The 14,532-nt window shown below is 52.2% G+C and overlaps 1 protein-coding gene across 1 annotated transcript in view; it reads right to left on the minus strand.

Annotated features, from left to right (window-relative positions):
* Positions 1–984: 984 nt before the first annotated feature.
* The window catches only part of LOC138301998 (uncharacterized), a 103,343-nt gene continuing 89,795 nt past the window's right edge, over positions 985–14,532 (minus strand). Inside the window, exon 3 of the mRNA XM_069242426.1 lies at positions 985–1,145. Within this exon, the coding sequence (XP_069098527.1) occupies positions 1,036–1,145 (110 nt within the window). The 3' untranslated portion in view covers positions 985–1,035. The remainder of the gene's footprint in view (positions 1,146–14,532) is intronic.

Genomic DNA, 14,532 nt, shown 5'->3' on the forward strand with positions numbered 1-14,532 from the left:
AACTACAGCCCGAAGCACTGGACAGAATTACACCAAATTTGGCAGAAAGCTATCTTTAGGTACACAAATTACACCTTTGCTTATTTGGTGTAAATCCGCTCAGTAGTTTTTGAGATAGTAAAGAGAAAACACATTTGTATATCTGGGGATGCGTATCCTTTGTGAAGTATTCACGAATAATGCCGAGCTCATGCAGGGAAATGCACAGCTTTGATAGGCTTCAAACCAGGAAGTGTTGGCAGCCATCTTGGGACTCGGCTTCAGGCGAGTGCCACTAAAAAAGTTTTTAAAAAAACAAGGGGCCAGGGTAGAGTCACCTTCGCCCCTTAGCTCTGGTTCTCCACAGCTAAAAAGCATTTTTCTTTTAAAATGTTGTCGCGATTCAGCAAAACAAAAGAAAGAAACAAGCGTAGGATCCTGCGCTTGTTTTCTATAGAGCCCTCGGGTGGGCCAGGTCCTGGGGACATTGATTTATATATGTGGGGGGCACCAGACCCTGCCCCACAGCCCCATGGACCACCACCTCCCTGGGGCGATTTCAATTAAATGTGCGGGGCGCACTTCCCCCCCCGCACACTACAAGGACCACCACCTCCCTGGGGTGCGAGTTATAGTTACCTTAGGGCACAAGTTATAGTTACCTCTGACTATAACAGGTGAATTTCTATGGTTTTGTACATTTAAAATGGGAGCCTAACTGTAATGTCCCTGTAACCTTTGGTTTTTTAAAGTGAATTTCTATGTTTTTTCATTCTATTTCCTGTTTGTGCTTCTCTATTGTACATGGACCCATCAGTTTTAAGAATGACCACTTGTGTGACTTGTGCGGCTCCCTTACAAATTACTTCTAGAGACTCCACTGGAGGAGAATGGGAAAGGTTTGTCATGGAAGAGGCATTTTCTTCAAATTAATAAAAGTAACCAGTTCTGAATATATTTCTTCACTAGTCCAGTAGTGTTATTTAATTTTATTGACCCAATTAATTAACAAAAATAGTTTGAGAAATAAAAAATGCAGTTAACAATTGTTGAAAATCACAGCAAAAGTACCACATAACGTGAGGAGCGTTTCATTTTGCAGTACATATTCAGAAGTCTGGTCCATGGAGATCGTGTCGCCCTTTCTGCTTCACTGACCGGAGACCCTGTAAGTTGAATTAGAAGATATTTAATTTGATACATGTTTTGAAATGGTAGTGGTTGAGACTGGGCAAGATTTGGTGGTGAGACATCATTGCTGCGCTACTGATTCATACAGTTACAGAGCTAATGTGAGGTGATGTTTTGAAATGAGGGAGTATAATTATAATTATATCATTCATAAGACTTCTCATCAATAAAAATATAATTATCAACAATAAAAACGAATGCATAAAATGAAAAATGAGAGCAACCTTAGGATTTTCATGCTATTAACATGTCAAGTTATTTACTACCTACACTAAAAACAAAGCCACAGCAAAGGCCATCCTCTTTGAACCCTGTTCTAATCAGCTATTTCAGGGAACTTTTAAGGATTAAAAAATGTTACTTACTTGTAATTCCAATTCTGGATCGTAAGAATCATCACTGAAGTCATAAACATACAATATTCCCTCCAATGTGCGGGCACCCCTGAACACCTCTTTAACACAGGATAGTAATAAAAAAAATCTACATTGGGGCCAGGCATTTCAATGTAAGTTAATTATTATGTCTCCCCTATAGAGATTGACAGGAAGGGACCTATCCACAAACTGCATTCTGTAGTAGGTTTTGTAGTACTATGCTACTACTACTGTACATACTACAAAATGCAGATCTTATCTTTTTCTGTGCTAAGAACTCCACCCCAACTGTGGTATCTCCACACACATAAGTTTACATTTAGGGGGTCATTTTGACCCTGGCGGTACGGGACCGCCAGGAATAAAACGACGGAAGCACCGCCAACAGGCTGGCGGTGCTTCCAGGCGTATTCCGGCGCGGTCGCACCGCCGGGGCCGGCAGTATTCCGCCACTTTTGCCCCGGCGGTGTTAATCCGCCTGGGCAGCGCAGGGGATTACAAGTCCCTGACGCCAGCCTTTTTCTGGCGGTTTGCACCGCCAGGAAAAGGCTGGCGGAACGTGGAGTTGTGCGGCCCCTGGGGGCCCCTGCACTGCCCATGCCTTTGGCATGGGCAGTGCAGGGGCCCCCTGACAGGGCCCCATGCAGCTTTTCACTGTCTGCTATGCAGACAGTGAAAAGCGCGACGGGTGCAACTGCACCCGTCGCATGGCCGCAACACCGCCGGCTCCATTTGGAGCCGGCTCCTATGTTGTGGCCGTGATCCCCGCTGGGCCGGTGGGCGGAAACTAGGTTTTCGCCCGCCGGGCAAGCGGGGATCTCCAAATGGCCGCGGCGGGGGTGCGGCCAGATCTTGGCGGGCGCAAGATCGTAATGACCCCCTTAGTAGTAAATTGCAGAGGGTTGGGGGAGTGGCTGTAAAATGGAGAAAATGGGGAAAATTTGTGACTAATGGGGAGGGGTTTAGTAGTAAATAGGGGTTAAAGAGGGCTACATGCACCTACCAAAAAAGAGTAACCCCACGTCTGTTCACAAACTGCAATTCTATAGTTAGTATTGGCACAAAGGAAATTAGACAGTAAGAAGCAAAGCAGTAGTAAATGTACTTCAGCACCACATATGACCACTAACAGATATTGCAACATCCGCCCACAGAATATAATTGTGGTAAGGGCTTAATACAGGCCCCCAAACACATTTTATATGTTAACATATTTGAAAAACCTTTTTTTGGTTATAAAGTTTAATGAAACAATAATGCTAGTAAAATATTAGGAATGATTTCTTATCTGTAATCCTAGTTCTCTCATAGAGGAATTTCCATTGAAATCATAAGCACTGAATATTCTCGCTCACGTGCAGGGGTTCCAGAGCAATTGTTTCAAATACATCTTCTTAAGTGTAGATATTTGCCTTTCTTCAGTAAGGCCCAGTGAAGTGCTTACGTTATTAAATGTTTCACAGCATATAAATGAGGCTGTATTGGCCATGTGCTTTAATTTGCACTTAAAAAAGTGAAAAACAGGAAAAATTAGCTTGAATTGTCTTATTAGTCCTTACAAATGTCATTCCCAAACCTTTTTTTTTAAAGAAAATGATGAAAAAGAACAAACTATGCAGACTTCGAGGCTGCAACTCTGCAGGTATGAAAAGAGATTCTGGCCCTCATTACAACCCTGGTGGTCGGTAGTAAAGCAGCGGTAAAACCGCCAACAGGCCGGCGGTAAAAAAAATTGAATTATGACCATGGCGGAAACCGCCAACATAGACAGACACTTTAACACTCCAACCGCCACGGCGGTACAGACAAACAGCATGGTGGTCACCGCCAACAGACAAGCGGAAGACAATGTACCGCCCACACTATTATGAGAGGCCAATCCGCCACCTTTTCCAGGGCGGATTCAACGCGAACAAAAACACAGCGGAAACAGAACTTGGAAGGGAAAACACTCACCTCTACACACCCCACGAGGAACCAGGACGCCATGGAGCCTGAACTCCAAATCCTCCCTGTGATAGTCTTCCTGCTCCTCTATCAGGAGCACGAACGACAGCGGCGACGACCACGGTGAGTACTGCACCTACAACACAGGGGAGGGGGGAGGGAAAAGAGAGTGACACACACACGCAACACGCAACACCCCCACCCCCACCCTCACCCACAACAACGTACACACAAATACATGCTGCATTACATTTACACCCCCTCGCTCCCCCTGGAAGAACGCAATGACAAAAGGAAATGATTGTACGCATTGTAATCAAGAATAATCCATTAGTCAAAAATGTATATACACTATAAACAATTATGTACACCAAGAATTCAAATCCAGGTACTGCACCTATATAGTCCGTGGACCACTGGGCCCAAAATGCATGGGCGAGGCCCACACTCGATACCTGATCGAAACGGAGAGAACACTGCAGGGGCATCAGATCAAAATAAAACAGGCACCTCAGGGGGAAGGGAAGGGGGGCACCTCAGCCGGATGAGTGCACGACGCCAGCTCCACGAGGGGGCTCCATGGCCATTGATGTATCCTGGGGAGTGCAAAGCCACAGTCTCTCAAGTCTCTCCAGTGGGTGGTTTGCCCACTGCTTTATCCTGGGGAGTGCAAAGCCACAGTCTCTCAAGTCTCTCCAGTCGGTGGTTTGCCCACTGTTTTATCCTGGGGAGTGCAAAGCCACAGTCTCTCAAGTCTCTCCAGTGGGTGGGTTGCCCACTGCTTTATCCTGGGGAGTGCAAAGCCACAGTCTCTCAAGTGGATGTCTTTCTCCACTGGTTCTGGAGGGGGCTTTGTGCCCAGAGTGCTTCATCCTGCCAAGGACTGAGGTAGTGGATGTCTTTTTCCACCGGGTCTGGAGGGGGCATGGTGCCCAGAGTGCATCATCCTGCCAAGCACTGAGGTAGTGGATGTCGTTCCCCACTGGTTCTGGAGGGAGCTTTGTGCCCAGAGTGCTTCATCCTGCCAAGGACTGAGGTAGTGGATGTCTTTCTCCACTGGTTCTGGAGGGGGTTTGGGCCAAGAGTGCTTCATCCTGCCAAGGACTGAGGTAGTGGATGTGACACTCCACTGACGGTGGTGCAAAATGCAGGCTGCCCAGGCCCCTGGAACTGACCACCAACCTCGTAAGAATGACCACTGGGGATGGCAGCCATGTCTGCGGTGGTGCCACTGGCTCAGGATGTCGCGGGCCGCTGGCGGTGGGGTCAGTAGCGGCGGTGCTTGCGGCGGTCATTGTGGCGGCGGTGCTGGTGGTGGCCTCACTGACTGCGGTGCAGGTGGCTGGCTCACTGACTGCCGTGCTGGTGGCTGGCTCACTGACTGCCGTGCTGGCGGCGGTGTCAGTAGCGGCGGTGCTGGTGGCGGGCTCACTGACTGCGGTGCTGGCGGCGGTGTCAGTAGTGGCGGTGCTGGTTGCGGGCTCACTGACTGCGGTGCTGGCGGCGGTGTCAGTAGCGGTGGTGCTGGTGGCAGCCTCACTGACTGCGGTGCTGCTGAACGGCACAGTGTCTGTGGTGCTGGTGAAGGGCTCAGTATCTGGGGTACTGGCGGCGGTGTCCGTGGCGGCGGTCTTGTCTGCCGTGCAGGTTCGCGGCGACGTTGACTTGCCTTTCATTTTCAGACCCTTCCTCACCTTGGATGGTGGCACAGCTGTGTTGTCACTTCCAACAATTGTCTTGCCTGAGCCCTTGGTGGCAGGTGTTTTGGCCTTCTCCCTCTGGGATGTGGGCAACTTTTTCTGTTTTGGAGGTGGGGGAATGTCCTTGGCCTCGCTTCTTGGGGCACTGGCAGCCCTGTTGCTTGGCGCACTCTAAAATCCGGCTATTGCTGGCACCACTGTGCCCGGTGATGTGGTGGCTGAGGTGCTTGGTTGGGACCTGGAAAGGTGGGCCCTAGGAGACGGACGGGGTGGGGGAGGTATAGGGAAGAGGTCAACATTTGATAGGTAAAGCTTTTTAGTCACACTGGGACAGGTAGATAGAGGGAGTTTGGGAGTGGAGGAAGAGGTAGTGCTTGTAGGAGGTGTTCGATTGCTGACTTTGGGTGAAGGTGAATGCGCTGGAGGCTGTTGTGAGGTTGTGTGTGACTGCGTTTGTGTACTTTGGGAAGAGGGCTCACAGACACACTGGGAGAGGACACAGGGGATGTGTGAATGGTAGTGGGGTGGTGAGTGCACGTGAGCGGTGTAGTGATGGGTGTGCTGGTGATGGAGGTAGTGGCTGAAGATGTAGTGCATGCAGGTGTGAGTGGAGACGTGACAGGGAGGGAGGAGGGAGACGTGGGGGAGGGGGACAAAGTGGAGGCAGTGGATGTTGGTATGTGTGCATGGGTATGATGCTTGTGTGAGTGCCTGTGGGATGTGTGGTGCTTATGTTTGCCAGAGCCACCCTTGTGTGTTGAGGTGTGTGCATGCTGGTCTGATGGTGTGCTTGGGATAGGCTGAGGTACTGGGGATTGGGTCTTGGTGGAGGAAGTTGGAGGGGGAGGCTGGACACAGGGACAATGGCTGCCATCAGTGCAGAGGCCAGAGCCTGAAATGCTCTCTGTTGGGCTGCCTGGCCAGAAGAACAAGTTACTTACCTTCGGTAACGAGGTATCTGGTAGAGACTCTATCTAGCTGCAGATTCCTTACCTTAGAATTCCCTGGCATCAGCTTTGAATCTGAAGTTTTTTCTGAGCAGTACCCTGCGTGCGCACCGTCGGATGGCGTCTTTCGGATCTGCATGCGTCGACCAGCTCCGCGTGCGTCGGCAGCGTCGTTGGAGCCATCTATGACATCACGGTTGTCTATATAGACGCCGTCTCGGTGCGCATACGTCAGTTCTTTTCCACAACTTCCCGCGCCAGAAGCACAGAGTCATGGAAGAACCAACCAATACACTTTTAACCTCTTTGACTGTTTGGAGTAAAAACACTTTCATGCCTGTAAGAAAGGCAAAAGTTGCCAAAATCAAAAAATATACATATGTACACATAGAAACATATATACATATATATACACATATCCACATGAGAAAAAATTTCCCCAGAGCGGGGAGGCTTGGGCGGGTGTAAGGAATCTGCAGCTAGATAGAGTCTCTATCAGATACCTCGTTACCGAAGGTAAGTAACTTGTTCATCTGATAGAGACTTCTAGCTGCAGCTTGCTTACCTTAGAATAGATACCCAAGCTATAACCCATGGTGGTGGGTCTGAAGGAGATTGTTTTTTTTTTTTATATAAGGAAGTCCTGCAAGACAGAACGGGCAAAATGCCCCTCTCTTCTCACCTGGCTATCTAGGCAGTAGTGTTTCGCAAACGTGTGTAAAGAAGCCCACGTTGCGGCCTGACATATGTCCACCACCGGTACGCCACCTGTTAACGCAGTGGTAGCAACTTTCCCCCTAGTGGAATGAGCTCTCAAGCCCTCAGGAGGCTGCTTCTTCGCCAAAGCGTAGCATATTTTTATACAGAGAATGACCCAGCACAAAATGGATCGTTTCTGTACTGCCCGACCCTTCTTTGCACCAACGTACCCCACAAAGAGCTGGTCGTCCACCGGGAACTCTTTAGTGCGGTCAAGGTAGAACGATAACGCTCTTTTTGGGTCCAGTCGATGGAGACGCTCCTCTTCCTTAGAGGGATGCGGTGGTGCAAAGAAGGTGGGCAGGGTGATATTTTGACCCAGATGGAAAGGGGTCACCATCTTGGGGAGGAAAGAGGCACGAGTTCTTAACACCACCTTGTCAGGATATATCATGAGATAAGGAGGTTTAGAAGATAAAGCCTGCAGCTCACTCACTCTCCTGGCAGATGTAATTGCCACCAAAAAGGCTGCCTTAATAGTGAGCAGCCGGAGAGGACAGTTATGCAAGGGCCTCGAAAGGAGCACACATAAGGAAGGTAAGAACCAGATTAAGATCCCACTGGGGCATAACGAAAGGCACAGGCGGGAACAGATGTACAAGTCCTTTCAAAAACCTCTGTACTATAGGTGATTTAAACAGAGATGGTTGATCAGGCAACTGAAGAAAAGCCGATAAGTCTGCAAGATAGCCCTTAAGAGTCCCTAAGGAGGAACCCTTCTGGGCGAGAGACAAAATAAACAAAAGGATGTTAGACAGAGAAGAAGAAAGAGGATCAATAGACCTCTCTGAACAATAAGAAACAAAACGTTTCCAACGGCAGGCGTAGATCGACTTAGTTGAGGGACGCCTGGCTGCCAGAATGACATCACAGACCTCAGGAGGGAGGTCATAAACCATCAACTGTCGCCGCTCAATCTCCACGCATGAAGGCACAGAGTTTACAGGTTCGGGTGGAGAACCTTCCCCTGCTGCTGCGACAGAAGATCCTCCCGAAGAGGCAGCCTGATTGGAGAACCGAGGCTCATTTTGAGAAGCTCTGGATACCAAATTCTCCGTGCCCAATCCGGAGCCACAAGGATTACTTGGGCTGGGTCGTTCTTGATTTTCTTGAGAACTCTGGGCAGAAGTGGTATAAGCGGAAAAGCGCACAGGAGGCCTGAACTCCACTCACGACGAAAATCGTCGCCTAGCGATAGCCCCCTTGGAAACTCCAACGTGCAAAACTGCTGACATTGCACGTTCTCTGCGGAGGCGAACAGATCTAACCAAGGCTCTCCCCACTGCTGAAAGAGTCCTTGCGCCACCTCCGGATGGAGACACCATTCGTGATCCTCTGAGCATTTTCGGCAGAGTTTGTCTGCTCTGGCGTTCAGAGAACCTGCCAGGTGTTGAACCACCAGGGTCATGCCCTGCTGTTCCAGCCATTTCCAGAGGCGTAAAGCCTCTTGACAAAGGGTCCATGACCCCACACCGCCCTGTTGTTGCAGTACCACATTGGGGTAGTGTTGTCCGTGAACACCTGCACCACCTTCCCTTTCACAACAGGAAGAAATGCTTTTAATGCTAGCCGGATCACCCAAAGCTCCAACAAGTTGATGTGGAGCCCAGATTCCGCCAGAGACCAGTGACCTCTGATCTCCACCTCCCCCAGATGGCCGCCCCATCCCAGAAGTGATGCATCTGTCACTATCCTTAGATCTGGTTGGGGAAGGGAGAGGGGTCTGCCCTTGACCCATTCGCAGTTCACTAACCACCACTGCAGATCTTCCGCAGTCCTCTCCAAGATCTGAACCACGTCGGTAAGATTTCCCTGATGCTGTGCCCATTGGAACTTCAGGTCCCACTGCAGAGCCCTCATGCGCCATCTGGCATGCTTGACCAACAGGATGCAGGAAGCCATGAGTCCCAGCAGCCTCAAAGTCTCTCTCTCCGAGATCCAGGATAGAGGCCGAAACATCGGAATCATAACCTGAATATCCTGAACCCACTGATCGGGAGGATAAGCCCGATACTGCACTGCGCCCAGAACAGCTCCGATGAAAGAGAGCTTCTGAGAGGGAGTCAGGTGTGACTTCGGCACATTTATAGTGAACCCCAGCGAATGCAAGAGGTCCGCCGTCATCTGGAGGTGGGTGACGAGAGCCTGGGGCGTAGGAGCCTTCAACAGCCAATCGTCCAGGTAGGGGAAGACTGAAATCCCTGACCTGCGCAAATGAGCTGCCACCACCGCCATCACCTTTGTGAACACCCGAGGGGCACTGGTGAGACCGAAAGGAAGCACGGTAAACTGAAAGTGCTTGTGGCCCACCTTGAACCGCAGGTAACGCCTGTGGCTTGGCAGGATAGGAATATAAAAATACGCATCCTGCAAATCCAACGCTACCATCCAGTCTCCTTGGTCTAGGGCAGACAAAACCTGAGCAAGAGTGAGCATCTTGGATTTCTCCATCTTGAGGAAGAGATTGACGTCCCTTAAATCCAAAATAGGACGAAGGCCTTTGTTCTTTTTGGGAATCAGAAAGTAGCGGGAATAACAACCACTGCCTACTTCTGATATCGGGACTCTTTCTATGGCTCCCTTGGCCAAAAGAGCTGTAACTTCCTCGCGGAGCAAAGCTAAATGGTCCTCCATCAGCCATTCCTTTGTCGGAGGGATAGAAGGAGGGAAAGACTGGAAGGGAAGGGAGTAGCCCTTCCGTATGATCTGCAGGACCCACTTGTCCGTGGTGATGGAAAGCCAGTGAGGGAGATGAAAACGAATCCTCCCTCCAACTGGATGGACGTGATCCCGCAGAACCACACTAGGAGGGCTTGGGCGCAGTGGAGGGGGGCTGTGTGGCGGCCGACCTCTGGCCAGACCCTCTGGGTCTGATGGTACCATGACCACGTCCTCTTCCGGGATGCTGTGAAGCCTGAGGACGGTGGCTAAACTGTGGCTGGCGTGGTACCACGCCCCTCCCGAAGCCTCGGAAGGGGCGAAAGACAGATTGCTATCGTGCCAGCGCTGAAAGGCCCAAGGATCTGGCCGTGGCTCGAGAATCCTTGAACCTCTCAAGCGCGGAGTCTGCCTTTTCGCCAAAAAGGTGAGAGCCCTCAAAGGGCATGTCCGTCATGCGGCACGTGACATCCCCTGAAAAACCAGTAGAACGTAGCCAGGCGTGGGAACGTAGGGCCACTGACGATGAAATCGCTCTGCCCAGCGAGTCGGTCGTGTCCAAGCCACACCGGATTGTAAACTTGGCTGCATCTCTCCCATCCTTTACAGCCTGGGTTAGAGTGTCCCGTATGCCCTCCGAGACCTGGGGCAGCACTTGCGCCACCTTATCCCATAAAGTATGGGATTAACGGCCCAATAGGCAAGAGGTGTTTACAGACCTCAATGCCAGGCTGGAGGAAGAAAATATCTTCTTCCCAAACTGATCCAGGCTCTTGGATTCCCTCTCCGGGGGAGCGGAAGTGAAGGCACCACGGGAAGTAGAGGTTTGGACAACCAAGCTCTCAGGAGTGGGGTGTTGTGTCAGGAAACTAGGGTCACTGGGAGCGGGTCTATGGCGGCGGCCGACCATACTATTCACAGGAGCCCCTGTGCTGGGTTTGGACCACGTACCCAGAAGGACGTCTGTAAGAGCCTCATTGAAGAGCAACAACGGCTCCGATGTTGGCACCCCCGGCTGAAGCACTTCTGTCAGGATATTCGTCCTGACTGGCACCGTAGGCAAATCTAGGTCCAAGACCTCAGCTGCCCTACGCACCACCATAGCAAAAGAAGCCCCCTCCTCCATAGCCACATTAGGAGGAGAGAGCATACCAGTATCTGGAGATGGGTCCAGTTCACTGGCCTCCCCTAGATCCTCATACCAGTCCTGCTGCAATCCTGATTCTAAAGGGTCCTCAGACCCCTCCCATTCCTCTCCTGCGTCTGGCTATTCCAAATAATGCTCAGACAATGATCTGGGCCGAATCGGCTCCGTCGAAGTCGGAGTCATCGTTGTACGACGTCGCTCCGGCTCCGGATCATCCGGAATAAGGATAGGGCTACCACCGGTGGGCGCCGGTGGTGTAATCGTCGACATCGGACCCGGCGCCGAAGGAGGTCGACTGTGAGAGACCGGCGCCGGTCCAGATCCATTATCGGATCCTGAGGTCCCCAACGGCGCTGAGGCCGAAGCCGCCAGCGTTGAATCCGAAGGGGCCCCTGCTGACCCCACGGGGACCGAAGACCCACCCAAGGGTACAGCCCGCTCAATGACGAGACGCATGGCCTTGTAGAATTCTTTTATTTGAGCGGGGGTCGATCCGGTCCCCGGAAAGGGGGGAAGACGCGGATTCGACCCTGGCGACGGCCCCGCAGAACTGCGCCCGGAACGTCGGCATTCCCTAGACGCCTCGTCGGTCGACGGGCGTGGCGAAGACGAAGTCCGCTTGGACTTTTTCTTCTTCTTGTGCCTCTTACCTTCCAATGACCTCGAATGCGAGGAAGAGGACTTGGGGCTCCGGGAGTGGTGCCGCAACCTCCTCCTACTGCGAGACCGTGACCTCCGCGGAGTCGCGCCGACCGAAGACTTATGTTGGGCCGCAAGAAGCTTAAGGGATCTCTCCCTCAAGGCCTTCGGCTCCGTGGCCCAACAATCGGAGCACGAGGTGGAATCGTGGTCCTTGTCTAGGCACCAAAGACAAACTCGGTGCGGATCCATCACCGACATGGTGCGATGACAACCACCACACGGCTTGAATCCTGTCTTTCTCGAAGACGTGACTCCAAACAGCCAAAAAAGCGTCAACAAACCGTCGAAGCAGGGTAGCTCTTTCCAAAACTGCGCTTAACCGGCACGGAAGGAAAAGAACTGAAGTACGTGCGGCGAGATGGCGTCTATATAGACAACCGTGACGTCATAGACGGCTCCAACGATGCTGATGACGCACGCGGAGCTGGTCGATGCACGCGGATCCGAACAACGCCGCCCGACGGCGCGCGCACAGGGTACTGCTCAGAAAAAACTCCGGATTCGAAGCTGACGCCAGGGAATTCTAAGGTAAGGAAGCTGCAGCTAGAAGTATCTATCAGATTGAATGACCTCCAGGTATGCATTTGTCTGTTGCAACTGCCTCTCTACACCCTGATTGGCATTCAGAATGGTAGACTGCCCAACAGTGAGGGATCTCAGGAGGTCAATGGCCTACTCACTGACGGCAGCAAGGCTGACTGGGGTAGGGCCTGAGGTGCCTGGGGCGAAGGAGATGCCCACCCTCCTGGGTGAGTGGCCACGGGACACACGCTGAGGGGCTGCTGGGAGGGCGGTGCTGGTAGGGGGGGTGGCGGCTGTACCTGTTGATGCAGGGGGCACAGAGGGGCGTGCCACCGCAAGGGAGCTCCCATCAGAGGAGGAGTCGGTGTTGCTGGTCTCTGCTCCTGTCCCCGCCATGGGGCTTCCCTCTTGCTCCGTCCCACTGGTGACTTCAGACTCTGTTGTCTCGCCCTCCAGGGCCATGTGGGATGCAGCTCCATCCTGCTCCGGTGGCACAGGTCCTCCGCCTGATGCTGCTAATGCACACAAGAACTGGGAGACCACAAAAAGGGGGGGGGAGGAAAGAAGAAAGACATGTTCAGTGCATGCAATACCGCAACTGTTGGCTGACACTACAGACAAAGCAGCCCCCTGCACTACGCCGTGCACTTAGAGTTCCCTAATTAGTCACAGGGACATGGGGTACATGTCCTATGCCCGATTGCTGCACACATGGAAGTCACAGGAGCCTGACTAGGTGTAGATGGCTCTTACCACTGGTGGGGTTGGGGTGCCACTTGGCCTACCTCACAAATGGTCCTTGCCTACAAAGCTTGCCCTAGCCTAGGGGAACGCACTGCCCACCTCCCCCACCCAGACACCTCCAATGCGCACAGAGTTAGATGGATGTGATGGTACTCACCCCCTTGTGGCTGCTGTGATGCCTTCAAGCGCCCATCCAACTCCGGATCCGCCACCGCCAGGATCCGGAACATCAGGGGGGTCATGGTGCGATGGCCACCCCTCCCACGTTGGGAGGCCATCCCAGCTGGGCCTCCGCCATCTTCTTGCTCCAGTGGCGAATGTCCTCCCATCTTTTCCAGCAGTGGGTGCTCCGTCTGTGGTGGACCCCCAGGGCCCGGACGTCCTTGGCGATGGCACGCCAAATATCCTTCTTCTTTGGGCGCTGACCTACAGGAATAATACAGGGGAAAAGGAAAAACTTTAACCGTCCGGATCGTCACAGTCATTGTCCCACATTCCCACCCTTGCCCTGACGCACATACACTCACCGACCGATCATGCAGGCCTCACCCCCGTATCTTCCATCCACACTACTCCAAACAGGCATTGCCCATACAGCATGCTCACAGTGTACTCACCTGTTTGTCTGGAGGACCGTAGAGTAGCGTCTACGGGGGGAGGACCCCATCCACTAGTTTATCCAACTCCTCCGATGTGAAGGCAGGGGCACTTTCCCCAGACACATGAGCCATCGTCGCTTCCAGACCGAGGTCACAGCAGCACTTGCAGTGTAGGTCCTCTCCTGTCGAAGATCAGGTATCAAGTGAGTGAACAGGCAGAAAATGGCGGTCACGTCCGCGGCGGTGCGTACCGTCACCGCCGGCGTACATCGTCATTGGCTCCTGGGACCCATAGGGCCCAATGTTAACCAATGCAGGATTGCGCCGTGGTCTTCGACCGCCTACTGTGACGGTGTACAACGCCAGCGCAGTTACCTCATATCCCCTTGTCCCACATTACAGGTCAGGCAGCCGCCATTTCAGTGGGCCACATGGCATTACTTTTAAATGCGTCACACATATCTAGGCCAGGCACATAGCGGATTGATAAATGTGTGCAATAAAATTGTTTTTTTACTACCTCAGTGTTGGCTGACTCTGTGCTCGCTGTTCTCATCCATAGGGCATGTCTGCTGGGGCAGGTGAGGAGATGGCGGCATCCTCCGGTGTACAGACCGCTGGTGGACCTGTCAACAATGGAAGAGAAACAAGTGATAGTCACCTACAGACTTGATCGTGCCACAATCCGGGAACTGTGTGCCCAGTTGGAGCCAGACCTGATGTCAGCTATCCGCCATCCCACAGGAATCCCCCCCCTCTAGTGCAGGTCCTGTCAGTACTCCATTTCCTGGCAAGTGGGTCTTTTCAAACAACAGTGGCCCTAGCATCAGGGATGTCCCAGCCTATGCTCTCAAATGTGTTGTCCAGAGTGCTGTCTGCCCTGCTGAAACACATGCGCAGCTACATTGTGTTCCTTCAGGTGGAGGATTTGCCTACAGTGAAAGGTGACTTCTATGCCCTGGGACATATCCCCAACATCATAGGTGCCATTGATGGGACACATGTGGGCTTGGTCCCCCCCACAGGAATGAACAGGTGTACAGAAACCGGAAGAGCTACCATTCAATGAATGTGCAGATGGTGTGTTTGGCCGACCAGTACATCTCCCCTGTGAACGGCAAGTTTCCTGGCTCAGTGCATGACGCTTACATTTTGAGGAATAGCAGCCTCCCTTATGTGATGGGGCAACTTCAGAGGCACCATGTGTGGCTAATAGGTGAGGACAAGGACCCTATACCCTGTGAATAGTTGTCTGGGTCT

The sequence above is a fragment of the Pleurodeles waltl genome, chromosome 6, assembly GCF_031143425.1.
Source record: "Pleurodeles waltl isolate 20211129_DDA chromosome 6, aPleWal1.hap1.20221129, whole genome shotgun sequence".
NCBI classification, from domain to species: domain Eukaryota; kingdom Metazoa; phylum Chordata; class Amphibia; order Caudata; family Salamandridae; genus Pleurodeles; species Pleurodeles waltl.